Source organism: Struthio camelus, chromosome 11 (assembly GCF_040807025.1).
Source record: "Struthio camelus isolate bStrCam1 chromosome 11, bStrCam1.hap1, whole genome shotgun sequence".
In the NCBI taxonomy this organism is placed as follows: Eukaryota; Metazoa; Chordata; class Aves; order Struthioniformes; family Struthionidae; genus Struthio; species Struthio camelus.
Genome location: NC_090952.1, coordinates 10,763,687 through 10,790,361, shown reverse-complemented (window position 1 = coordinate 10,790,361; position 26,675 = coordinate 10,763,687). Strand labels below are relative to the sequence as shown.

Below are 26,675 nucleotides of genomic sequence, written 5' to 3'. Positions count from 1 at the left end.
ATCTACTCGACATCACTTTGGCTTTATCTAGAAGCAGATTGATGCAAACATCACCCGTAATGGAGTCCCACTGAAATGCCACGGTAAAACACTGCACAATGCTATTTGAATCAGAAGACTGAAAACATCAGATAGTGTCAAAAATATTTCTTCATTAGCCCTCCAAATGGTCTCAGAGACCTACTGCAAAATTAAAAAATACCGAAGTTAAAAAACAAGGGTTTTGCAAAAGTCTACATTTGAGAACAAGTGGGAATGGATACCAATGCTCTGAAATAAATGAATTGAGCTGTTTTGTCCAGTCCTTCCAACGTTTCCTGATGAACCACCTATGCAATAAAATAAGTGGCAGGCAACCAAAACAGTTAACAACATCTGCATGGATATAAACTCTTCAGCACTAGCCAGAAGGAGATAAAAACTGAAACGCTCTTTGGTCAGAGTACCAGAGAGGCAGGTTCACACAAGTCTGAGGTATTTACAGTAGTTAGAGTTGTCTTGCTACCTTCTTTTCATTAATCTTAATTCCCAGGAGCAGAACAGACACTAGATGACAGCCTGACTGACAACGTCAGGGAAGATTTCTGAACAGAGGCAGCACAGCTAAGCCATTGCTTCCTTCTGAGACACTGCTTATCTGTGATCCTTAAGGAAAATTCTGACACTTTTTAATAATATTTGACTTATGGACGAACAATTTTTCAACGGCCTTGAAGACTTGAAGATCAAGGAAAGTGTGGACCAACAAAGTCCTTAGGGTGCCTCGGACATCGCAGATTACTGTTGACAAAGCCTAGGAGACACAACACAGCCTCCATCTCTCAAGGCACTGCCCTGATTCTACACATACAGACAGCATCATCTGAATCCCAATGATCTCAGTAAACTAACTAGTAATTTCTTTACAGTGGGAGGAAATGATATCTGGGGTGTGAACAATGCAGGAATCCAACTGCAAGTCCTATTCCTTATTATGAAGTCTGAAGTATCAAACCATGGCTAGGGTGGGCTGCTGGCCATGTATTTCTGTTTGCTAGAGCCCTCCCCACCCCGGCAGTTACAGCAGTTTCTAAGGACAGATCATCAACAGACCTTCATTATTTTTCATTCTCCAAAGGCATGCCAGATATCAGGGTAAAAAAATGAAATACTCAGAAAAGTCTTTTAAATCTAAGTGAAATCCCATCAACGACAGCTTTAAAAGATCAGGTACTTATATCTATAAAAACACACTGATGGGATTATGTGCAATCTGGCTGCTAACATTTGCCATGTCACAGAGCACTGTACAGGTGACTTGAGTGCTCATCTTCTCTCTGAAAACACCTTCCCACGAGGCATGGGGAACGTCTTTCATTGGTGACTTCTGTGTTAGACTGCAGCATGCTAGGCTACATGTACAGCTCGCCAAAGATGCCGTATGAGGCGCAGCAGCACTCTTCCATTAGTGATATACACTCCGAGAGTCCTGGCATCGTCAGGTGGAGGCTTTTCATGCAGTTCATTTCTGTACACTATAGTTCTATATATTTATAACATCCTGTTACATTATTAATAGTGATTAAATGTTTAGGTATTTCAGATCGATAAAGACCCAGTTTACATATTTATTAAAAATTAATAAGTTACAATGAAAGCGTGCGCTGGAATTTGTGTGCAGCTACAGAACGAAGGCAAGGCTGTAATCCAAGCGCTATTTACTCTGCTGCGAAAATAAAAAATTCTTATGTCCTCATTACGGGAACATGGTTTATCTAATGTACAGGCCTAGTCGACAGGGCAATAGTGAGATGATGTGGATGATTTGTGGATCTCTTTGTCAGCCTGTAAGTTATAGCTTCCCAGGTGAACTACAGCATAAAAACTTATGTGCCCCTATATTTCAAATGTTCAAGAAAGTCTGTGTTACTAGGCTTTCTGAGCAAGTGTGTGCCCCTTCCTACTGCACAGTCTCTTCCTGTTAAAGGACGTGCCAATCTCACAAACACTCAGAGATCACACTGCACTATTTGCATGGCAACTTAAGAGTAACCTGCAGCACAAAATGGTAAACTCCAAAATGTTCTATCACGGTATACTAAAAAAGTTTGTTAATCAAGTAGTTACATTATAAAAAAGAAACATGTGTTAAATCTATTAAATGTAAATACCAGACACACACCACTGGGCAGAAAGCCAAGTGACTGAATCCAACAGCTCATATGAATCCAATTCATCCTTCTGCCATCTGCCACCAGATGCATCTACAGCAGAAAGGGCTGAACTTCCCCCCACTTACTTGTGAAGTACAAGGTAGTTTACCTTCCACAGTTGTCAGGCTTCTTAATAAAAGTAGTCCTGTTTATTACAGTGACACTTTTATGAACTAGACAGAGTAATAAAGAGAGTCTGACAAAAAAGATTCTGAGCTGCTGTGACCTGGAAGTTTGCTATCCAAATATTTTTTGACCATCAGTGATGAACTCTCAACTATTGACGTATCAGTGGTTTTTCCTGGTTAAGCAATTTCATTGCTGCTCTCAATATTCAGAAGCGTCTTTCATGTACGAGAAAACTTACCTGCTCTCAAATGAGACATCTCCTGGGATTACATGAGTGCTTTCCTTCCCAATCAGGAATCTGATTCGATCATAGAAGAGCCTTGGAGGATGCTGCGAGAAAGGCGGTTGGCTGTGCTGAATAAGGTCAAGGGGATCAGGTGAACCTTGGCAGAGAGGACTTGCATAACAATTGCTTTGCTGACAACAGTCAGGGTCTACGCAGTCTGTCAAGCCATCTAAACATGGAGAAAATAGAAAGTTCAGGAAATTGAGTATTTCGAGAATAAAGTAAAATGCTTACTACTAGAAAGCACAGGAGAGCAGGCATTTAATCAATTGGAAGGCATGCTGATTACGATGACACATAAATTCAAATTTAATAAAGCATTTATATACGTGCTTAATTCAGGGTGGGTATTTCTCTCTAGTCATCAACACTGTATTACCTCAGAGAGTCCCCACGCAACAGTGAGAAAACAGAACCTACAAACTAAGTGAATAAGGAGAGTGTGACTGTCTTCATCGTAGAACAGGCAGAAAAAGAAAATCACCACACAATACTTGTTACTGCGTAGGTGACTGCCCTAATGGTCCTTTCCTGTCACTACTGTCTGCCCCCAACTGTCAAGGATATACGTTTGCTAATGAGTATGCAATAATCTGAAATCTAAAATGTTATTTAACTTTCATAAGCGTCTTCACTGCAGTAGTAAAAAAAGGTTTCTGTTACAGTTTTCCGACTTGCATTTTAAGCCCACAACACTTTTATTTGTGCTTTAGGACGTCTGTTTTCATTTATTTGTTGCTGTATTAGAGTGATCCACAAAAAGCAGAATCATGACTATGCTCCTTTTGTAGTTGGCGCTATAGGAATACACACCACCATGCAGGCGCTGACCCACTAACCTGACAGATAGTATCCTCTCCATGGATGCTTGCTCTCAAGGAAGCACATTTGGAAAGTGGAGATAAAACTACTCCTCTTCCCTCTACTTTCAAGCAGGAAAAATTGGAGAAATAATTTTTTTTTTTTTAAATCTACATTTCTTCATGTAAAGAATTGCTACTATATTTGTGGGTGAAACTGAATTACTTAAATGTCTAAAGCTTGTGATTAAAAGTGTAGCACTGAAAGTAGTCTACATTAAGCACCTAAATATAACTTAAAATTTGGCTATCAGCATTTAACTGCTTCTAACTACTAGCACCTTAGACATCTAAATTGCTAAATTATACACTCAACCAGAAACAGTCAGAGTTAATACTGTATGGTAAAAATGTCCAACTATCTTCTTAGAGGCAACATTCATTTCATGACTTACCAGTTGCTCACTTGCTTAGATTGACAACAACACTAATGCAAATACAGCGAGATTAGGTATCTTCTCCTTCAAGAAAAAACATCTTTTCTTTGTACTTTTAACAAGGTCAGGCTGTGTAAATGCTAAGTCGTCGTTCCCCTGGGCGGATTTCCCTTGTGTTAAAACGGCAACGCTGTAGTATCAACATACCATCAGCCATTTTCACTTTACGCTTTGACTTTCTTATGCTCTGCTCCTACCAACACTTTGGTTCCTATAAAACCGTATGTCCTCAGGGCAGACTCCATCAAGTCTCAGGGCAGACTCCAGGGCAGCGCTGCAGTTTTGTCATTGACTTCAAGGGCTGCAAGACCAACCCTCAGACCAGAACGTCTCTCCTCTCTCCTCAGGAGAGCGCACAGCACTCTGCAAATACTAAGTAACAGTACAAAACATTCGCTTAAAGAGGAAAGCAAAAGCCCTTCCGCAGAACAAACAAGCATCCTGAAATGAACTTTCCTGGAATCTGAAAATCCTTGGCTGACCTTGAGCGAGGTAATTGTTTGCCTAAGCAAAAAATATTAACAACAACTCTCTCCTCCCGCAGCTGGGAAATCAAACAGAGCAGCCTTGTTTTTGTGACAATGAACCAAGGGCAACTGTAAACAGGCAGCGACGACAACCAGAGATCCTCAGATTCAGCAAAGTTGGGCACAGCTACAGGTCAGCACATGCGTGTTTCAAAGCAGTTTTACCTTCCTTCTACACTCCCCCAGGCCTGGAGACAACAGGCATTTTCTAGCAGTGGGAGAAAGGCTCCACAGGGTGATGCTGACTTTACTGACTTAGAGCGTAGTAGTGACTTCTTAATTGGGAAAACCTAAAAAGCTATTGAAATTCTCCAGAAAATCAGTACGCTGAAACAGTAAGGGGCCTGCAGTCTAAGCAAAGCCACATGGCAAGCTGATGGAGGAGATAACTATACGAACCAAAGGGGTTTTCATTGTGTTCTGATGAAAAAAAAAAAGAAAAAAGCTTTTTGGGTTGAAACCTGAACAGCAGGCTTGGAACTGCAAGCAAAGAAAATACCCTCTTATTGTTTCCTCTTTTGTGTCCAAGGAACAAAACTCTCTATAGTCTTAATAAGAGTACTGAAAAGCATTAAATTACTACTAAATTCTCCAAGACTGCAAATATTAAAGAATTCTTTTAGACTAAAAAGGCAATAAAGAAACAGAAATCTCTCGCTCTTGCTTTTTACTGGTGCAGGTGCCTGCAACGGGTCCTTCTGCAGTGAGGCACAGCTACCCCGGGCAGATTGCTGCTGGTGGGGTGCCTGTGGCAGTGACAAGTCTTGCTCAAGAAGTCAAGGTACTCTCTGGAAGATACTGGCTTCTACAAGCCGACTGCTGCCTACCTGGGAAATTTGAAAAACGGTGGTCTGGCGGAAGAAGTATTAATCAGGAAAAGGCATTCTTACTCCAGAACAACAGCATCCATGGGGAAGCTGTTTCAGAGTCATTTATTGCACAGTAGCTATTCTGATTAATTTTTCCTTGTAAAGAAGCTATTAGATGTGGGAACCAAGCTGACCTGGTTATCTCATTTATGTAAAAAAAAAAAAAGGTGAAAATTCATAGAAATAATTCAGCCTGAAAATTTGTTTAGAAAAGAAATAGCCATAAAAACAACAATTAACTACCTTGCAGTTCCTTTCTCTAACAGACTCCTCCTCCTTTTTTAACCCCGGTCTACAGCTTACATGCCTGGCAACTGGCACTGGGCACTCATACTGTATGCACGGAAACCAAGCAAAAGGAAGGCAGTCGTCTTCCATTTTCCAGCCAGATTCAATTTTCGTCTTTTTTTGCAGTTTACCTGTCAGCACAATGAGTCTCTTATAAACTCTTAAGAGATGCTGCTAATGGAGTTATTTCTGCTCAAGTGACTTGCACCTGGCTTTCTTCGTCTCTCCAGGCTCTCAGGGCTAGGAGACGGTGGGTTTCCCAGCAGTAGCAAGGGTGCGAAATCCCAGCAGCAGATCTGAATAACTTGCAGTGAGAAACGTATTCTCCGTCCCAAGAGCACCACAAACGTACACCGTGCTGGACACACAGGCAGTCTGAGACTACTGAGAAACGTATTCTCCGTCCCAAGAGCACCACAAACGTACACCGTGCTGGACACACAGGCAGTCTGAGACTACTGAGAAACGTATTCTCCGTCCCAAGAGCACCTCAAACGTACACCGTGCTGGACACACAGGCAGTCTGAGACTACTGAGAAACGTATTCTCCGTCCCAAGAGCACCTCAAACGTACACCGTGCTGGACACACAGGCAGTCTGAGACTACTGAGAAACGTATTCTCCGTCCCAAGAGCACCTCAAACGTACACCGTGCTGGACACACAGGCAGTCTGAGACTACTGGCAAGACAGCAGCAGAAGCATTCGCTAACCAGGAGATACAAACGTCACATGCAAAGCAGTTTTCTAGGCTACAGAGAGTCATAAATGGCTTTTCTCGCTCATACTATATCTATTTTTTTTATTTTTGGATCTTTTAGTCGATTAGGTGACATTTTATTCCAACCTCCCCTATCAGCCATGCAGAATGAAACGGGAGAAAGATGCAAGGTTTTGAGAAAATGCTCTATGGGCAGCAGGACAACAAGCTCCAAAGCAGCAATTTCTCTACAAACTCTTAACACCACGTATTTGGCTCACGCCTAACGGACTCAGGGCAGTGCGTGCATGTCTGCAAGAATTACTAACTAGAATTGTACGAATAACACAACTTTTAGGTTGTCTTTCTAAACAAACAAACAAATTTAGAAAAAAATCAGCTGGCATAAAACTGAAGAACATTTTACATGCTTTGTGTTGACGTAAAAGAATGAAACACCTACTTTGAGGAAAATGTGGAACTCTTTACATGAGCCAAAATAAAACATTTGCTCCACTCTAGGCTTATTCAATCCGCTTCTTTCAACTTAGATCAATTTCAGAAAAAAATTTAGATCCAATTTAGATCCATTTTAGAGAAAACCCCCAAACCAAAAAGAAACATTCTGTTTGGAAAACATTCATATGAAGCGTTCCGTGATTTCTGAACAGAACAGCTTCATTAACAGATATGGAAAGCAGCTTGTTCCAGTCCCCTCATACACATAATTCTCATTATTTGGACCTAGCGACAGAGAGAAACGAAGACATACAGCCTTTCCTCACTTAAGCCTCCGTTTGCAGAACATTTCAGATATTTCTGCTTCCTATAAATATTTTCTTCAGTTACCACGTGGCTGTTTACTACTGTAATTCAACGTTATACTCATTAAAAGGAATCTGGGAAAACATTCTGGTGCAGATTCTCAAGTTACATATGGAGGCAGTTTATGGTACTGCAAATCATACTAGTAAGTGCATGCAGGGATAACATTTTCAACAAGCCAATCCTATTTGAAAGGAGATTTTTAATCTAGAAGAATAACCCAGAAACAGCAAATCTTGTTTATAAACTATCGCTTCAAACTCATTCACTTGAAAATACTGCAAATATATTATTTTCAATCCTTAACCAATGGCCATGCTTTATAGTTAAGTTTTCATACCAGGACCCAACTATTAAAAAACTCATAGTGTTAAGAAAACAGCAAGGTTTCTATTAAATCTCAGAAGACAACAGTCAGGAGTATGAACCAACTCCTACAAACAGCAAAAACTGTAATTCAGACAGCAGGGGAGGCTGTACACTGAACTTTTTACTTTCAATTATCACACAGTGCATCACAGCATAAGTGTAGACTAAAATGTATTAGAGAGGTGTAAATGGTTTACCATTAGCTTTTTTATTTTAAAATATAAAAGACAGTCAGGCACCTCTGCCAATGCAGTACAGATTATATAATAGAGTGATTCAGATTTTGATGAGTCAAATTCTAAATTTGTATTATGGGTTCTCATCTTCCAGATACCTTGTTTGTATGTGAGAGGTAATGTTGGACTGGATTTTTCTTTCTAATAAGTTAGACAATGAAAATATTTCTAACTTTACTGCTAAAACAGAATTCACAAAGACCAACTTGAGGATAAAGGAGCACTTCATAGCACTCTTAAATAATTTAAACAACGTCGAAGAAAAGGCAGAGCGTGCTAAAGCAAGTGGCTCTGTTTTCAGTCTCGCTACTCCTCTCTGCACGGCTACAGCTCACACAGTTAGGACAAGATCTTCCCGTTTCCTTGCTGGGGAAGGGATCCTTTCAGGAAATTTTCTATAAGGAATGGAATTAATATTTACTGTATCAGGAGCTTGCATCAATGGAATCATAAAGTGTTGTTCATCAGACAAAGTACATTTTCTCACATATATGTGTGTATATTTATACATATTTTTCTTATTTAGTATGATGGAAAGAATGCCACAAAAGTGATGAGATTAACTTCTTCTCACCTGTATTTCTACAGTAATCACTGAAGACTCCATCTGGGCTAGATACAGAACAGTCTGAAATGCACAGATCATGCCAACACACTCTTATTACACGTGGATGATCACCTTCGGCAGCTAGACAAACGGGGAGCGGAGCTATGGACCAACCCCTTTACTGGTTACTTTCTGGCAATATGCCTATTTACTTACCATGTTTGGGAAAATTCTATATGGTAAATGTATTTCTTTTTTGTTGTGTTTTAGCTTTATGTGCACTGCACATCACCAATATTCTCAAGAAAATAAAATAACAGTTGGAAAAGAAAAAAGGTATTTTGTCAGCTTCGGAGTTATTGCATTCACTAACACAAAAGTTATTACAGAGAACATGAAACAAATCAAATATTTAGGGCCTGATATGAACATTTCTATGCCAACCACTTTTCAAATCCTGGCTTTTCTAGTCTTCTCACCTACCTGTGAGTTTCCTGCAACTCATGACTGCGAATATGGGAATGTCACAGTAACTCATGTTGTTGAAAATGGATCTGTGTTTGCAATTAGTACAAATTTTCTCAGTAGTGGAATATGATCAGCGTAACGGAGAACAGCACAGAGGCACGGGGCAGAGGCACAGGAACGGGAAGTGAAGAACAAGGTGGTTCTCGGTTCTGCAGCAGTTGCCTCCCCAGCCCTCCAGGGCAGCACACGGCAACTTGCACAGCAGCCTCTCTTCTCTTAATAAAATCGAGAGGTTTTATTAACTGCATATGAAATGACAAATTCAATCTGACTCTACCTTCTGTATTACTGAGTTACTTCTGCTAATAAACTAGCCACTATCATTAAGCTCTGCCAAGCAGAATGCAAATAGTTAATAATGACTCTTAAAATTGTTATTCTTATGCTTTAAAAGACTTCAGTTCTCACCCCTTCAAGCTTTCAACATATTTGAGAAGACACTACTAACTGTAGCTACATTAGGTCTGAAGTTTTAGGGTTAACTCTGAAACAAGAGTGCTACAATTAATGCTTATATAATGGGTGACCCATATATGCTCAAACAGGTATGCCCGCATATAAACACACACACAAATAAATGGAGATGCTCTGTCACATGAAAGTCAAGTCCTTCTCTTAGCAACATGCTTTATTTAATATCAATAATACCAATGAGCTTCATTTCCACTGCTACGCAGGCACTCCCCCTCCCCGTACAGACCGCAGTGAGTCCATGCCAGGGACGGAGCTACGAGAGCCTATGCCCGTAACATTTCCACAGAAAGCAAAACGGGCTTTAACTGTATCCCTTCAGCAAGTAGATCTTGTTCTCCGAATTCCTTATGCAGGACAACTTAAAAAACTCAGTGCCATGACTGTCAGCTCTTGAGAGAGTTAACATTTCCACTCTTTATACTCACGCAGTCAACTGCTTAATACTATTGTTCTTTGTGGGAAAAAAAAAATCCACAGGAGTCTTCCACCTATGTTTGCTTGCTTTCTTCTGCAGATTTCAGGCAAGCATTAACCAACGCCTGTGCCTACTCGCTTCACCACAGGCTCAGTTAAGTCCAATTAGAGTTGCCAGGAATCTGAGCAAACTGAATTGAACAGTAACTTTAGAAAAGACTAAGCAGCACTAACATTAACGAGACAGTAAGGCTTTTTTGTATGCATTAATCCAAACTTCTTCTCAAATTTTAGCTGTAATATATAGGACGCCACAGCAGTCAGGGCAGCTGCTGACTTGAGCACGCTGGGGTTTGCATCAGGACATTCGAAACCAGCCAGGGCGTGCGCGGAAAGGCTGCACTGTGTTTTATTCAATGAGTACCAGTGGTGTTTGGCCTTCTGCACACAAAAGGATGCAAACAAATCAGGGTATGATTTTCAGCAACAGCAAGCATCCCTGGGGAGCCCTCGCTGAAAACCATTCCCATCAGTATTATATATATTGTGTAATAATAGCATATTACTTATATATGGACTCAATATCTCTGTGATGGATAGGCTATTAAAATGCCAATGGATGGGTCAGTAATACATCAATATTTTAGCTGCACTGGCTATCACCCAAAGGCTATGCTGAGTCATATGTTTTCTTGTGCTTTGAAAAGCTTGGAGAATGCTACAGTAAATGACTGAAGGGACTTTTGGAAGCAAATTCAAAGTTTGCAGTAAACAATATTTTCCTTTAAAACAAACAGCTGAAATAGATTGATTCACGATAGAAATAAAACGATGAAAAGAGATCTGGGTAAATTTAAAACAGAGATCAGTATCAAAGAAATTAAGGGGAATGATGGGCTGCCTCTTTGCGCTTGCACGTACAGTATCAACGTAAATATATGTGAGAATAGCATGTAAATTGAGGCTTGCCAGGGCAGAGGAGTGACCTGCAAGCTGGTCCGCAGCACCTTGCACGTCCCAGTGCCGCTGCGCCGGAGCGCTCTGCCTCCTCAGGCCTTGGGCACCGATAGTCGGATTAACAGCACTCAGCAGAGCGTTTCAAGCAATTTCCTGGAGCTACTGAAGCTTCCAAAAGAAGTCAGAAATAATGGCAGGACAGGAGAAAATGACCTGCTCAAATGAGCTGAATCGTCATCTTATAAACTGAGAACGAAATCATGTCAGTCACTACAATGAAAGAATGAGAATACGAAATGAGAACAGGAAATAACGTAACGTAGAGGAAAGCCATAGCGAGAGAGAGTCATATCCCACCGCAAAGGACATCTGTTTGAGATCTTGGCTTTATTTAATGGACATTACACTGCTAACAGACTGCAGATGTACTCCGCAAGAGCAAGTGCAAACCATCTCGTCGCGCATCTGTTATAAGGCTAAGACCTTTTGAATGATATTTGTAGTGATATTTGAACAGGTAAACATGCCCTTAAGTCTAAAAGTAGGAAAAAGCTAACCAAGAGTTATGAGATGGAAAGGCAGAGAGACGGTCACGGTACAGACAGGGTCCAAGTACTGTGGATACTAATGGGGTCTCAAAGAAAAAGTTCTCTCCCTTCTCGGGAAAAGTGTTTCTGCATGTCTTTAACCTTATCACCATGAAAACCTGCACCGATGTGGAACTGAGGCTTCAGTGTCCGTATGACTGGGACGCATGGGAATATGTTTATGGCTTACTGTGCATGCTAATATAGCAATCCTTACAAAAAAAATCTGCAAAATTCCTCTCTCCCAAAGCTTTTGTGCTGTTACTACAGACCAAACAGTAAAACTAACACTTCCTTATTCCAAGAAAGGGACATTATTTGATGCCTATACTTGGAACTAATAAAATACTTTTATTTCCTATATTAAAGTTACACATTTTTTCTACTATGTATTTTTATATAGTAAAAAATGTCAGGTTTTCAGTCTCTGAAAGTATGTATAATGAATCAACCAGAAACTGCACAAAATTATCATGGTCACTAACCCCTGAAATTAGAGCTTGCTGGGAATAATAATTGCATGACATTATTACAACTTTATTCTTTGGTTGTGACTTTCTCCTAATGAACCTGAAGCATAAAACACCTTCTAAAGACTGAGATATAAATGTTTGATTTAAACACAATTGGGATAAATAAGACCTCTCCTAGCCGGGAAAATCGTGATCTGGAATATACAGCTGCACTAAATTAGGTACTAGAGAGTGATCTCTTGTGGCTGAACGTGATCACATCATAACTAAAGAAGCTACCACCTGTCACCTGACTTTCTCTAACTCAACTAAGTGCATGCTCTTAGCTCACCACAACTGCAGGCAAAAACATATTAGCTTCCATCTTTGCAAACCTAATCCAGTCACCTCGCTGGATGGAGGATAATTTGTTATGCTGCCACAACCTGCTCACAGTCTACGCAACGATCTCCCAGCCAACAGGACTGCACAGGTAACGTCATGTCGCTCTCCTGCGTCCTGTTTTATCGTCCTGCGTGTACAAACGCCGAACTACCAGGAACCAGCTTCTGCTTTCATGGTAACTTAGCAGTGGTGTATCGCCAGTGACTTTGGGGGAATTTTTTTTCTAATTTATGCTTATGCCAAATCAGGCCTTTGAATTTCATATATAAAGAGAAATGGTTTCAATATGTAGATATAATTTTCTTTTCTTAATATAAAATTGATTGTGAAGGAAACTTAATTACATTTAGCCCATCTGTAGTAGTTGGATTAATTAAATATTTCTCTCTGCACTTATCTCTAATTGTAATGTCAACAGAGCTGTCCTACTACATGTTATGCTACCATTAAAAAAGAAAAAGAAAATTACTTTTAAAATCTGCAGTGAAACGATGTTAAGTATCTGCCTTAAACTGACAAATTCAAGGAGATTTAGAGTTCAGACTGCCAACTCTTTCAATAACTCACTGTTACTGCAGAATATAAAGCATACAAAATCACAATGCAGGGCAATTTATGTAGAGCCAGTTCACAGAGTGTATCAGAAAATGCTTTACATACATTATAGGCTAAACAGGGTTTTTGTGGACAGATTTAAGAGCGCGAGTGACTCAGTGGCTCGGCCAGCAGGGGAGAGCTGCAGACAGATGGGAAAGCACGCAGGAGGCAGCGATCCCAGCTGCAGGCACTCGTGCGACAGGGATACGGCCCGGGCCACTGAGCTTAGAAGAGCCGAGTGAGTGGGCAGAGAGATGGTTACCGAGGACTTGGAAATAAGGTGGAAAAGGAAGAAGGATGAGAGAGAGGGATAAGGCAATTTTGAATGGGATTCAGAAATGAGGAAGCCTTTGCCAAAGGACAGCAGGGTCATAGAGCCCACAGGATACAAAATCAGAAAGTCTCAAAATATATCCGCAAATGAGGAATCATCACTGAGTCAGACTCTTTCTACTGAGGTCCCACAGTGACCTCAGTTCTTGGCCCTAAATCCAACCTATTTTATCAATGACCGAGAGGAAAATATACAATCGTTACACTAAGATTTCACACTATGTTGGGGTGTGAGATCTCACCCAAGACACTGAGATGGTCTGTTAAGTGTGACACAATCAAATAGCACTTATCTCAATACATCCCAAAGGTAAGTTTAAAGACAAAGAATATAATCGTGCTGAGGGCAGATATATTTACAGTATGAACGAGAAACCTGCACAGCTCCAAGTATGGGAGCAAGCACACTGTAAGGGATGGCAATAACTAAAGAGAAGGAAAACAACAGCCCTTTTGACTGCCAGGTAAAGAAGTATTTCTCATAAAAAAAAAAAAATATCTCCCAGAACAATCAGTAAGGATTGCTGTCGCTTTTCTGCTGCTAGAACTAGAAGCTTTGACATAAAGACAGGATATTTTTCCTGAAAGAAACACACTAGACCATGCGTGAGCATGAACGCCTAGAAATGAGGCAGACTACTTTGTGAAAGAACTATGTTCCCCAGTAGTCCTCAAACATACAAAGCCCTGAAATGAATCAAGGCTAAGGGCTGAAGTAGGGAGCACCTAACCGCAAATGCCCTGGTCCAACCGGTGGTAAAGAGTGAAAGAGTAATTTTGCAGAGGGCTCTGTTTATGGTACTTTCCAATATTCCTTCCGCACACTTTCTACACTAACTCGCTCAACAGTTGTTGAAGTACAGGTCCAGACAGTTCTAAGAGCTGTACTGCATCCCAAAGGCAACATTAAGAAACAGATTTACCTTGAAAAAGCATCTCTAAATGTGTACTTTATGTTTGCAAATGTATTTATTTAATATTAATGTAAGATTAGGAACCTGTGGATGCTCTTTGTCAGGCACAGAGCATTAGGACAGAAGGTTTCGGTCTCTCTCTCCTTTTTTTTCAATAGATATTAGAGTTATCCTGAATGTGAAGGAGAGTGGAAAGGAGATAAAATAACATTTAATAGTGACTATTAAAATATGCTTTTCTTGGAAAACGCTCAGGTCCTAGGACAGCAGGGATGGCATAAGCCTATACACAGATTCTGCCCTCAAGAAAGTCTAACACGAAGGTCTGATCCTGCAATCGTTCACTCACTGCCCTGGTCAGCTCCAGTCAAATGAACGACTGTCTTGAGTAAACAAGCAAAACACTGACATTCTGCGATAGAAAGGAAAATATACACCAAAACTATATATATAAAGGACGCTAAAAGATGTGAAGAATAAATGAAGAGACATGAATTATGTATCCTACCTCCATCATTGTCCAGGTTATCTCCACACACCATTTCCATGACAACATTACATCCTGTACCACTCCAGCCCACTTGACAAACACAGTGCCATCCATTCTGATCAAGAGTGCATCTCCCATTTCCATAGCAGAGCCCTGGGCAGCCATCTGGAACAGAAAATGTACAAAAGAAGCCTTTGTGAAGGAGTTCCCTTCTCTTCCTTTAAAGTTATAATTATCCTATAACGTTCTTAAAAATAGTATCATACTGCTGGCCTTCAAATGATCACAGTACAATACTTTGTACTCCACTTAAGAGTCTTGGCTGAGTATGCAAAAATCCTCATCCTGGTCCCTCCCTTCACTTGCCCAGGCTGTCATGTCTCAGTAACGAATTATAATTTTTTAGCAGGTAAGATTTTGTGCAGAGAAAATACTCATCAGTGAGTAAATGCGTAATAAGATATTTAACAGCCTGCTGTGTCCACCTCTCTCTCCTGATGGAAAAATAGGTTGTATACTACAAGGAAAAACACATACATATGCAATGCTTATATCAAAGCTATAAACAGAAAATATTGTTTAAATGACAAATTGGCTTTTGTGGACATACTCCTATACGTTGCAGGGAGGGAGATGATCTTTTCATTTTGTTCATAAAGACTCAGCTGAATAAGAGAAGGCTGATTTGATTCATTCTGCAATACAACTCTTTCCACAGAAAGAAAACGATTATTTCCTTCCAGTGCCCATTTTCCACTTCCTTACAGCGCTGTATCTGATTCAAATAGGACAAACACTTGCCCTTTAGTGGCAGTGATTCTAGATGAAAACTGGAACAATGATTGTACCATCCCTGGATTATATGCTTGTAAACTCTGAATCAATAGTAATTTGGACATTCTCAGCTAGATATCTTGCTCTGTATGCCTGTAAGAGTGACAAAGGGATTGTCTCTTGGATATGTACACTCATGTCCATCTGCTTGCAGAGTTTGGTGCCAGCTCAGACATTTGTCAAATCCTCACCACATCACACAAGGAGCCAAAGGACAGTGGATAAAGCTGAGCAATAAGCTTAACACTGCAAGTGGCATCCCTTCTAAGAGGGCTCTTTTCTCTTTGCCAGCATGGACTTACAGGAATTGACTGCTCTCCTGCTCTTGATAGTGAACATCGACACTTCCGTGTTACCGGAGGGAATTTTTTTTTGATGAAGAAAGAAAAGGACTCAGTCCGCATGTGTGTCTTTGGCAGCCTCAAGGGCCAGATGCTTCAAGAGGGCCTCGGAAGAGCTGACCAGAGAGTCAGAGAACAGGTACAAGGGCTCTATCAGGTTGTGACCCAAGGCCCAGAATGCAGCACAGTTCCTGGCAACTTTGCATGTTACCTGCCTCCTCCTCACCCTCTGGGCAGTTCATCAATCACAGCTGGACACCAGGAGAGCAGTCAGTCTGGCCCTCTCGTTAGGAAGAGCTAGAAGAGCTGGAGCAGGGAGCACCATGCTCTCGCATGGGAATTCTGGAACTTGCTGCTATGAAATCGCAAAACCAATTCTTTGCCTCTTTTTGGGGACTGGGGGCAAGGGCAAGATTTGAGAGCTGTTCTGGATAAAGGGGATGTTCTTCCACTTCAATTCACTGTCCAGCTCAGTTATTTCATTATTTGCATATGATTATATTTTGCTGCCCTGTGTGGTTATCCTTCCAGGTTATAAGTCTAATCAAATGAGTGCCTAACCCTTTTTATTATTATCTAACTCTGAAAAAACCCCACAAATAAATGCCTAAGTCTTCAGGGAATTTTTGTTAGTTTGATATTTCTGCAAGGAGCACTTCTGAAAGGGGCAGTGTACATCACTGCCCCGCACAGCATGGCTAGGACTGAGAGGGACTGCTGCCAAACGCAGGGAAGGTACATACTCAGACTGACATAATCGAGTAGGACCTCAGGCAAGGCACAGAAATCTAATGAGCAGAACTAGGCACAGAACAACATTAAAATTTAACTCTTGGTATCAAGCAATTTGAAGAGAACTACATCAAATATAGACTAGATAGTTTTAAAAAATGAGAACTTCTCTATCAATCACAAGAAAATTACTCCAATTGCAAATGACAAAAATATGAAAAATTTTTTTCTCACGGAAGACAGGATCAAAACATTTTTTTCCAGTAAGTTCTCAGCTCTGTCATTATTTTGGAATGGTAACCAAGAGCAAAAATCTGATTTGCCTACCATAGCGTATTAGATATCCAAATGGAACATGCTTACACTGCTACAGCTTTGCAAATGAGTCGAGCATGCTTTCTGTTAAAAGCTACTATTTTTCTGCAAATCTCTCTCCCTCTGTATATGCACCTATCTCTATAAGTAAATACCTGATCTATTCCGTCAAATAACAGTACAGAAGCTCAGAAAAAAACAGGTAACATAGAACACACCACTCTCAATACTTTTTTTTATCTTTTCATTATTCTTTGCAATGCTGATATGAAACACTTACCTCGAACAGCATCTAAGTAGTGAGCTTAAAAAAGAAAAGAAAAAAACTGAGATGGATTGAATTTCTATACCAAAATAAAAATACTTTGCTTATGGTTTGCCACCTGTTGGTTAGAGATAACCTGTCTCCCTCTTATTAGTTAGGTATATTCCTACTGCTATGATCAAAACACATTGCCTATGTGTTTGATCTCCATTCGATCAGAAGAATGCTCTATTTTCATCTTATCATTCAAGATCTATTTTCATCTTATTATTACTTTGGTCCTCCCTGCCTTCACTACACTTTTAAAAATTAGGCCCTTACTCCTCAACCAATCTAATTCTAGAATTAGCAAATGCAATTCAGCAAATCCTAGAGTCAGTGAATGAATTATCTTAAAATGACCAAGAGAATGATAAAACATTCTACTTTTTCTCAAGAGGCAAGCATGAAAGATGATGCTGTTTACCTCCGAAAATCAGATACCCTACTCTTTCATGCAATTAAAATGTTTATGAATAATATTGCTCTGGGAAATTATTAATGACATTTTAGAGCAAAACACTAAAAGACTTCACAAAAAAAAGTGTCATCTTTCATAAAAAATGCAACAATTACATTTGTACAGTAGAGTAATGGATTTGGAAAAGAAAAGCTGAAAGCTTTAACTTATTAAAGTTATGTTAGAAGCTAGCTACAGAAAAAACACCTCTAAGTAATATATGCAAATCCTCAGACACAAAGGCAAAATAATTAATGCAAGAATTACTTAAGCTGAGTAACAGTTTCAGGCTCTCACAACTTCCATTACTTAAATATGATTATTTTTTTTCTTTTTTGTCCGTGACTCAAAGTTCATATATGAGCATAACCCAGACATTTGCCAGGACCTAGATACCTTTGTGTGTTTTTCTTTAATTAATGCGTCAGTGCTATTTCTTATAAATAGAAAGCGGCACTGAGTTGCCATTCTGCGGGACAAACAGGCTGCATCATCACTGGAGCGGCAGCTTTCCACACCTGGCCTGATTCTACGTCTCCAGTTTTTTAAAATGACTTGAATCTGACTGATGGCTATAGCAGACATTGGTATAACTGGTTCAGATTTTTTTTTATTTCATTCCTAAGGGTACAAAAACCTTACCAATGGTGCAGTGGTCCCCTTCCCATCCAGGGCTGCACTCACACTTCCCATCTTTGCACTGGCCATGCTCAGCACAGTGAGAGTGGCAGGTACGTTCTTCACAGGTTGGTCCTACCCAGCCTTCCTCGCACTGGCATATCCCTCTGGAGCAAACGCCGTGGCTACCACAGTCCAGGGTACAGAGCTCTACACAGGATTACAAAAATACACGAAGTGAAATGGCAATTTCATACTGTATATAGACTTTGCACTGCTAACAAACATAACCACTTCCAGATTAATGCCACTCATCAACTGGATCAAATACCAGGTTTTATCACCTAATTCAGACCTCATCCAATCTGACTGCTTCCTTCTTTAGCAGTTACTTGCAAGATCATCTATTTGTTTGGGCTGAGGACTGCAAACGATAGCTTGCCACACGGTAGGGCAATTGGTCCAAAACAGACCAGCGGTGATGCAAAGAAGTCCATTTCTTTTGACTGATTTCAGCTGAGGCCTTTAAGCAATTTATGCCATACCCAGTCCCAGGTTGCACTGGCTCACTTCTAAAATCTACTGTAAACGCAAGCATTGTGAGTAGGCTGAGACAAAGAACAAAGTGGCACGTTAAATACAAAACAGCAAAACAGTCTTTGAGATATTCAGTGGTTTGCAGTGACAGCAATGGCATTCACCTGTAGTAAGAAGAGTCAACAGGAAGGGAATGCTGAGAAAGAAGAATAGCAAGCAACGCATTGTCAGGGTAGTATACAACATTACCTGCCACATAGGGCACGCAGATCTCCCTAGTTCGAAAATGGCTTTCAAGGATTAACACTATTTCTTCCCCCCTCCTGACCCTCATGAACCAACTGCTAAAAACCCATAAAAACCGCATCAGAAAGACAGGAGTACTTCCATCATTTCACTCCGAACAATTTCTCTACCTGGGCATTGTAGAGCTCCACTTATCGTGAAGTGGAATGAAAGTCCTGAATTGTTTCAATTCATCACAATACGCCAATCGCAATTCTACTTCCACTTAGACTAAAGTTGCTCTGTGAAAAGAATGGCTTCATTATAAAAGAGTTCTATATAGTTTAAATTTATTTAGAATATTTAGTGTCAGGAGACAGAACTTGCTTATTATTCTGCAATTAACCTGCCATAGAAACGTTTCCTCCTCCTTCCTCTCAGAAAGCATCTGATAATACTGCGAGCGTAAGCCAAATAACCATGTCTGTTCTGATTTAAAATGCCAGTGTTACATATTTAGCAGTGGAAAGAGTTGTCCCTTGACAGATTTTAAACATTGATCATTTATATCCTGGAACTGTTGTATATAAACATTCTTGAAAGCATTTGTACTGACAAACACTGTCACTGTGCGCACCAAGCAAAGTTTATAAGGTGCAAATGGAAATCTTTTAACATAAAGAAAAAAGCAGCACAGAAATGTAACTACCCAGTGACATCATGGATGTGCCTAGGGTCTGTCTTGAGTCAAGTTCTAGCCATTATCTTCATTAATAAACTAGATGATGGCTCAGATTATAAATGTATAGAATTTGTGAGTGAAAAAGTGGAAGAGAGCGGTCAAACTCAAAATTACCCTCAGAGACGGAAGACTTGGTTAAAAACTTCAGTAAAAAAACCCTCAATAAAATTCAGTAAAAGCAGCTATGAAGTACTAAATGGAGGAACGTAAAATAAACTACTAATTTTATTACTCAGAAAGGGACTTGTGTTATACTGGAGCACAAGAGAAATATAATTATCTGATGATATTCCCCTAAAAGAGTAAATTATACCCTCTTTTGTATATAAGACAAGTAAGGAAATTGCTTGGCTATACTCTACTACAAAGACCGACACCCCCCCCCCCCCAAATGAAAAACTGTGCCCAGTCTGGGGCATCATCCTTTAGAAAGACTTGACTGCTGCCTGCTGATCATGTATTAATCTAATGCTTCATGCCTTGGACTGCCTGCCTGCAGGTACCAGGAGGGATTTTTTCCCCCTTGATGCATCATTCGGCTTGACTTTTTTGTTTTGCTACTTGTTTGTTCCTTGGAAATCTGGCAGACAGCTCAGAGCGCACAGGGAGGACTTGATCTGTCCTTTCACTGGTATCAAAACCACTCAAATACTTCTTCCTCCTCAGATGAGGAGGTAACTCATCCCCAGATCTGGGACCACAGAAGGATCCTCTCCTCACCCCAGGCCAGACTGGCAGAGGACCACTGCAATTATTTTTGCTTACCTTTATAGCATGGGGCATGGACTAACTTCCTGAGAATTAAATCGAACAAATTACTTGCTACTTCAAGGATTTAGGCTGTTTGAGGGATGCCTTTGATCTCTCCTGATCCCCCTCTAGTTCATTATAATTATAGCTTTTGGTATTTTACTCTAAGTGGGAAAGATTGTTAAGAGGATTTTAAGAAACATTCTGTGGCCTACACTATGTGGGGCTATCCGGAGTAGATGTTTTTGGACCATTCTGGATTAAGCGTCCTCTACATAGCTTTTTGCAGTTGTGGGACTGGTTCAGCTCAAATAACACCAAAACTTCAGGGAATATTCAAGACATCAGTGTACAGAACTTAACTCAGAACTTAACTTCAGGCTGGAAAGCCTGAAGTGGGGAAAGAGACTGATAGATAGAGCTTTCCTACCTTTTCAGCAGCTCTAGCAGCTTCCTCCACTTCTCTAACTGCAAATAAATCTCAGAGAACCAGCTGTGGAAAACAATGAACACATACAGTACCCTGCCTCACCTCTGCCCACCTTCCTAGCAGAGTTTAATCTTGACACTTTTGTCTTCCAAAGAGAAACGAAATAAATACACATTATGGAGTGGAAGGGAACACGGACATGCTCTGGTGGGAAAAGGACTCTGTACGGATGTGGTGCATGTTATTCTTTTACAACCGAGGGAATGAAACGGACCTACATGTTTGAAATCATTTGTTCTCCATGTTTCATACAAGGAATAAAATGTTTAATCACTATTTAAAGCAATGAAGTCAATCAGATTAATGAAGTAGAGCTGAAAGACTTCCTATCTCTTTAACAATATCATAGGCCAGTCAGTACACAGTCTTTAACCACAAGGATCTTTTTGCATATTCTATGTTGTCACGTCAGATTAGACACAGCCAAACAAATTTTCCTTTATTTTTAGCCTACTGCAACACAGTGGCTTCATCTCTCCCAACTAGACTGACTTGGAAAGACAATACGGTGGCACAACTGCTGAATGCCAAACTGGTTCTCCGTGATAGGGAATGTGAAATAAAATGTCCTTTGCCCCGTTACTCAGCTTTTACGCCTAACCTCTGCTAGTGAGTCAGAGCACGCTAACCACGTACCAGTATCTGCATAACAAGTGTTACAAGAGGGGAGCCCACCCTGCTTTGAATCAGCATAATTTGATTTTGGTCAAGGCAGTAACGCAAATTTATACTAGGTGATAATCTGACCCATCTTTTTGTTGCTAGACAGGTGGATATAATTAGCTACACTGGAAGAATTCACCAAAACAGACTTTAACGTATCACTGACATTACAGGAGGGCGTCTCAAGAATGTGTTGTAGACAACCAGAAAAGAAACACTTAACGTCATCTGAACTTTACATACATAATGCGATATGGTGAGACATGCACGAGGAATTTCGGAACAAGAAATTATTTCAGCAAAACTTCACAGTCATCTGTATTTTACCTACATGAGAGAGAGCACCGCAATACTATATTCGCCTAGAAAGGTTATTACTTTTATTAATGTAACTCTTTAGAAAATGTTACCTAGCGAAGCTATTGCTGGACTTAACTATGACCTAGCACATTTAAGTGAAATAACAATTCAATGCATGTGGTATAAATTAAGGAATGAAAAAACTGTAAGGAAGGCATCTGAAGAGTCAAACTGTCCATTGCACTGAGGCACACAGTAAATAACCCTGTACCGTCCCTGATGGACCTTTGTCAAACCCATTCCTGGAAGCCTCCAATGAAGGAATGCCAGAACGAGCTCACCTAGTCCTTGCTTTTCCTTCCCGCTCAGCCCCTCAAATATCTAATCTAAATCTTTGATGCAAATCAGGAACAGTGTTTAGCCTGGATAAACATAAGCAAGTAGATGCAATGAAGCCTGGTTTCCTGGTTTGGACATGGCATTTCCCTCAGTTAACCCAGTTGCCCAGCTGCTCAGTTCACTCATATTTTGTGGCCACTGAGGCCAATCTGGAGATTTACGTTTGCTTCAATGATGTTAAATGAGACTTCAGAAATGCTGTCTACAGTGGTAATGTAGTCTGGTGCCAAACAAATCCAAGGGCAATTCTTAAGATTCTCCTCAGACTTCTGTTCCCGTGCCAAGCAAGTGAACTCAAGCCTAATATCATCCTACTTACGCTATGGTAGTACACGCACCTTTAATCCACTGCCAATCCAAACAACTAAGATTAAAAAAGAACAAAATTATCTTTTCAGGTTGTCCTGTTTTGAATGCAAAACAACTCCTTAGTTCTTCTTGTGGATAAACATGTACAGAGAAATCTGCATAGGAGGGAGTCCCATTAGCATTTGCATTTGCACTGTGGGACTGTGTCTCCACAGCAGATGAGAGAAAAGGAGATATTCTGAGCGGATGATGACCAAATGCGATGGGAAGTAATATAATAACTTGAAATAGATTAATGGCTTCAAATGAGGCTGATGTGGTTAAAGGTCAGACGGCAACGAAGTCAGACAGCAAGTCAGACGTCAAGCAACTCTTCTGTGAAATGGAGATCCTCCTCCTCCCACCGCCATGGGTGCTGATGGGCTCAGAGGCACTCCAACGCAGCGATGCGCCAAGGAGCCAGCAGTCAAGCAGCAGTTTTGGGGGTAGGTGGACGCAGGAGCTGAGCCAGGCAAAGAACTCCACTCCACTGGGAAGTGCTACCACGCTCCCCTCCTTGTCAGCCACCTCCTGGCTGTGCGGTCCCTGTCCGCAGCTTGTGCAATGGAGGCTACCTGGCTCACCTCATGAGCCGGGAAGACATTTATTCACTGTATTTTTCTGGTTTAGTACCTGAGAGTTTGCTGAGGGTGCAGGTGAGCTCCACAGAGACAGGGCAGGGGAAGAGATGGAGACTCAGCAGCAAGGGGCCTGGCCTGCTCAGGAGCCTCAAGCTGTTGCACCAGACAAGACTACAAAGCACACAAGCAAGGGGCAAGTGACTTATTTAAGATAAGAAAGGAGGCAGACATTTTGCATCAGAAAATTGGACTCTGGGGGATAATACATCACTAGCCTCTAGTTAAGCTGTTGCATTAATAGTCACTCCTCAAAACGTATAGCTCAATACACATAACTTGTGAAGCCCCTCAGCTGTGCATGTGCTTAGGCTTGTGGACTTGCATAAAAGCAGTCTCTTCTCTTCCACTCCGCCACGGCACAGGTCGGTTGGATACACTCCTGCCGGCTGCCCCTGAGCTCCGGGCAGGTCTCGAGCGCTCATGGGGGAGGTGGATCGAAGGCTGCTCTGCGGCCAAGAAAGCAGGCCCTCAGCCAGCGAGGCTTCTCCTTGCTCCAGTGACACCAACTGAATCACCCTAATTTGCAGCAATCGAAGGCCTGTCTCAGTGTTTGCATGTGTACACTTTGCAATCAAAACAAGGTTCCCTGAGCATAGGGCTCCTTATTTAAAAAAGCCCTAGGCTGTGCAGACTCACTGCGAACGACATGCTGACAAATTGCTGGCAGCTGGCCTCAACCAAACCCTGCCGTTTCCTACAGACTTTCACGAAATATATCAAATACAAAATTCAGATTCCTCAGATGTAAACCAAGTAATGAATAAGAGACTCAAAAAATGTTCAACTCAAGCTGTCCAGAATCTTTAGTGATATGTCCTTAATTTTGAACGTTCATTAATTTTACTGGAAGAAGGCAAATGCGAGCTGTGAAGCATTATTTGTACATATTCTTGAGAAGGAGACAAATATGTTGATCGCTCCTGAGCTAATCTAAAAAGCATTAAAAATTCACTCCATACTCTTCATTTTAATTACCTAAGTCAACACTGAGTCCTTTTAAATGTGTTTTATAATAAGTTTCTACTTATGTAATATGCAAAGGGAAATTAAAGCTAAATATTTTATAATTTGTAATGATAAGGGAAGATTTTAACGTTAATTCAACCTGTTTCAAGAATAACTCTTAGAATAGGAAGGCAAGAATACAAAAATACATGTAAACAAAAGTGGTCAAATAATCATAATATGAAAACACTATCCATTTTACTTTTCTTCACATTCAAATGGTGAGTCGTGCAACAGACAGTCTAAACCCTTAAGCATCATATTCATAACTTTGCTATCCATTTTTTAATAAGTGGATTTCCATAAAGATTAGAAATTAATCTAACCTGACTTTCACCCAATATGTTTAACTGCTAGAGGCAGCAAAAAATCACCTATCTAGGCCTAATAAAGAAAATTTTTTCAATTTAAATATACATTGCATTTAATAAGCTTGCATGATAATCTCAACAATGTTCCTGAGCTTTTTAAAATTACCTTCCCACTGTGTCCTGGAGACAACTCTGTTCTAGCTTTCATTTTCAGCAACTGACTTTATTCATTTTCAGCAACTGACTTTATTAATCCAATTTTTTACATCATAAAAAAGTTTAAAAATGTAAAGTTTAGAATTCACAGTCCAAAAGCACTTGAGCTATTTTTTTTCAGTAAAACCTAAGGGAAAGTTGTCCTTACTAGAGCAGGTTATCTGACAGAATGCAGCAGAGAGGCTTAAAATCAAGCTTTGCACGTCTATAATATAAAAGGTGTTATTTTTATGGTATAGCTTATATCATTTTCTTGATTTAAACAAGCTCTTCTTGCAGTCTGGTTGCTCTGTCTAATCTGGGCTTCTCCTGACAGAGCTGCAGCATGCCAGTTAGGTGCACAACTTTGTACCTTCTTAGCCAACCACAGCTATGCCGATATAAACTTTTTAGCTAAGGACCTCAAGGCTACAGACAGTGTAAAAGGTGCTCTTTCTACTCATTCTTTCCTGTTTTCACAGGCAGATTATATATCCTATTTTCATAATACAACAAGAAGGAAAGATGGTTAAGGAAAAGAAAAAGCATAGCAAAGGTAATAATCAGTCTGCTAAAGCCACTGGTATTTCATTTTTGCTGAAGCAGAGAAGTGAGGTTAGTTTATCTAATTCAGAACTTTGGTAGCAACAGATAATTGGAGCTCACACATAAAAATGAGGTTGTCATTCTTACCAAAACCTAAAACCCCAGGCTACACTCAGATGAAACATGAGAATTTTATTACTGTGTAGGAATACATTTTAATGTGAGTATCATTTGTAATTTTTTGACAAAACAGCTGTACTTCCAGTCCCACTTAATATTTACTTTCTCCTATTGGTAAGTATGTTTGTAGGTAACATGGTGAATTAGTGCAAAACCAAGAAATTGAAGGCTAAACTCTTTGTATAAAGCAAGGCAGAAGAATTACAAGGGGGTATGTGAACATCCAACAGCACCCGCTCTTCAAGCCAGAGCTGGAAATCGCAGGGACTTGGAAGGGTCTGCAAAACCCGACTTTTGAAGACTGAGGCTGTCAACTGTTGGCGTCTGTGAACACGCTTCCTCTGGCAAACAGAAATGAGCTTTCTGCAGGCAACAAAGGTGCACTCCCAAACTGCAGATAAACTCTAAACAATTCCAGCTACATAGTCTCTCTATCTTTCACAACATCAAGCAACACTCAGTAGGAAAAAGCTATAGAACTTTATACAGAATTTGGCACAATCGAAATTAAATCAATATGACAGATCATCACCAACTGAAAACTGTTTGCACAAAAAAAGAAAAGCCTCTACAGTCAGCGTACTAAAACAATATATATGTTTATGACATGTACCTACATACATAGCATAACTGACCTTTCTTAATGTAGATTTATACAAAATAGGCCTGCAAAGGACTTCATATGATCATCTAGTCCATCCTCATTCCAAATTAAATCAGACTTGGCACCACCTAAAGAACCCCCAGCCACAGAGAATCTAAGTGAGCACTAGATAGTCTATCCAATCACCAAACTACCCCAACTGTGACAAGCACTTTCTCAATCTCAATTTCTCTCGCTCCAGTACTTCTTGTCCTATTCTCCATGCATCACATACTTACACCTGACAACGAAATAGAGAGGTCATCTCATGGTACCACGGCAATTTGTGGATTTGAGCAGTTTATTTGTGTGAGTAAACTGAAAGCAACATTTTAATGTTACTTACATGAACACCCTGACACTATTGCATTGAATTCATTCTTACAGATACAGCCAAAATCATTTCCACAGTAATTTCCAAAGATACTGGATCTTCAACAAAGTGGGACATGATGGCCCATCCCAATGCAAGACTGTGTACACAGAGTGAGATTCATCTCAGCCAGCTTGAGCACCTGTATCTGAAATAGTTTTCTATGGAAAATACAGATCAGGTTCAAAACAGCAAAAGGATAGCTTGCCAGTAGTTTACATTCCCAAACTACTATTACATTATGTTACTAGAGCAGAATATTTAAAGTTATTCAGCTGTTCGTATTTAACCTTTTTGATTGTGATGAA

General features: G+C 40.3%; 1 protein-coding gene across 5 annotated transcripts in view; it reads right to left on the bottom strand.

Annotated features, from left to right (window-relative positions):
• The window catches only part of TENM1 (teneurin transmembrane protein 1), a 910,925-nt gene that overhangs the window by 85,815 nt on the left and 798,435 nt on the right, over positions 1 to 26,675 (bottom strand). For all 5 annotated transcript variants that reach the window (XM_068956568.1, XM_068956571.1, XM_068956570.1 and 2 more), the window contains 4 exons: positions 18,044 to 18,229; positions 16,918 to 16,941; positions 14,434 to 14,580; positions 2,560 to 2,776 (listed from right to left, as the gene is read on the bottom strand). In XM_068956568.1, coding sequence (XP_068812669.1) covers positions 2,560 to 2,776; positions 14,434 to 14,580; positions 16,918 to 16,941; positions 18,044 to 18,229 — 574 coding nt within the window. The remainder of the gene's footprint in view (positions 1 to 2,559; positions 2,777 to 14,433; positions 14,581 to 16,917; positions 16,942 to 18,043; positions 18,230 to 26,675) is intronic.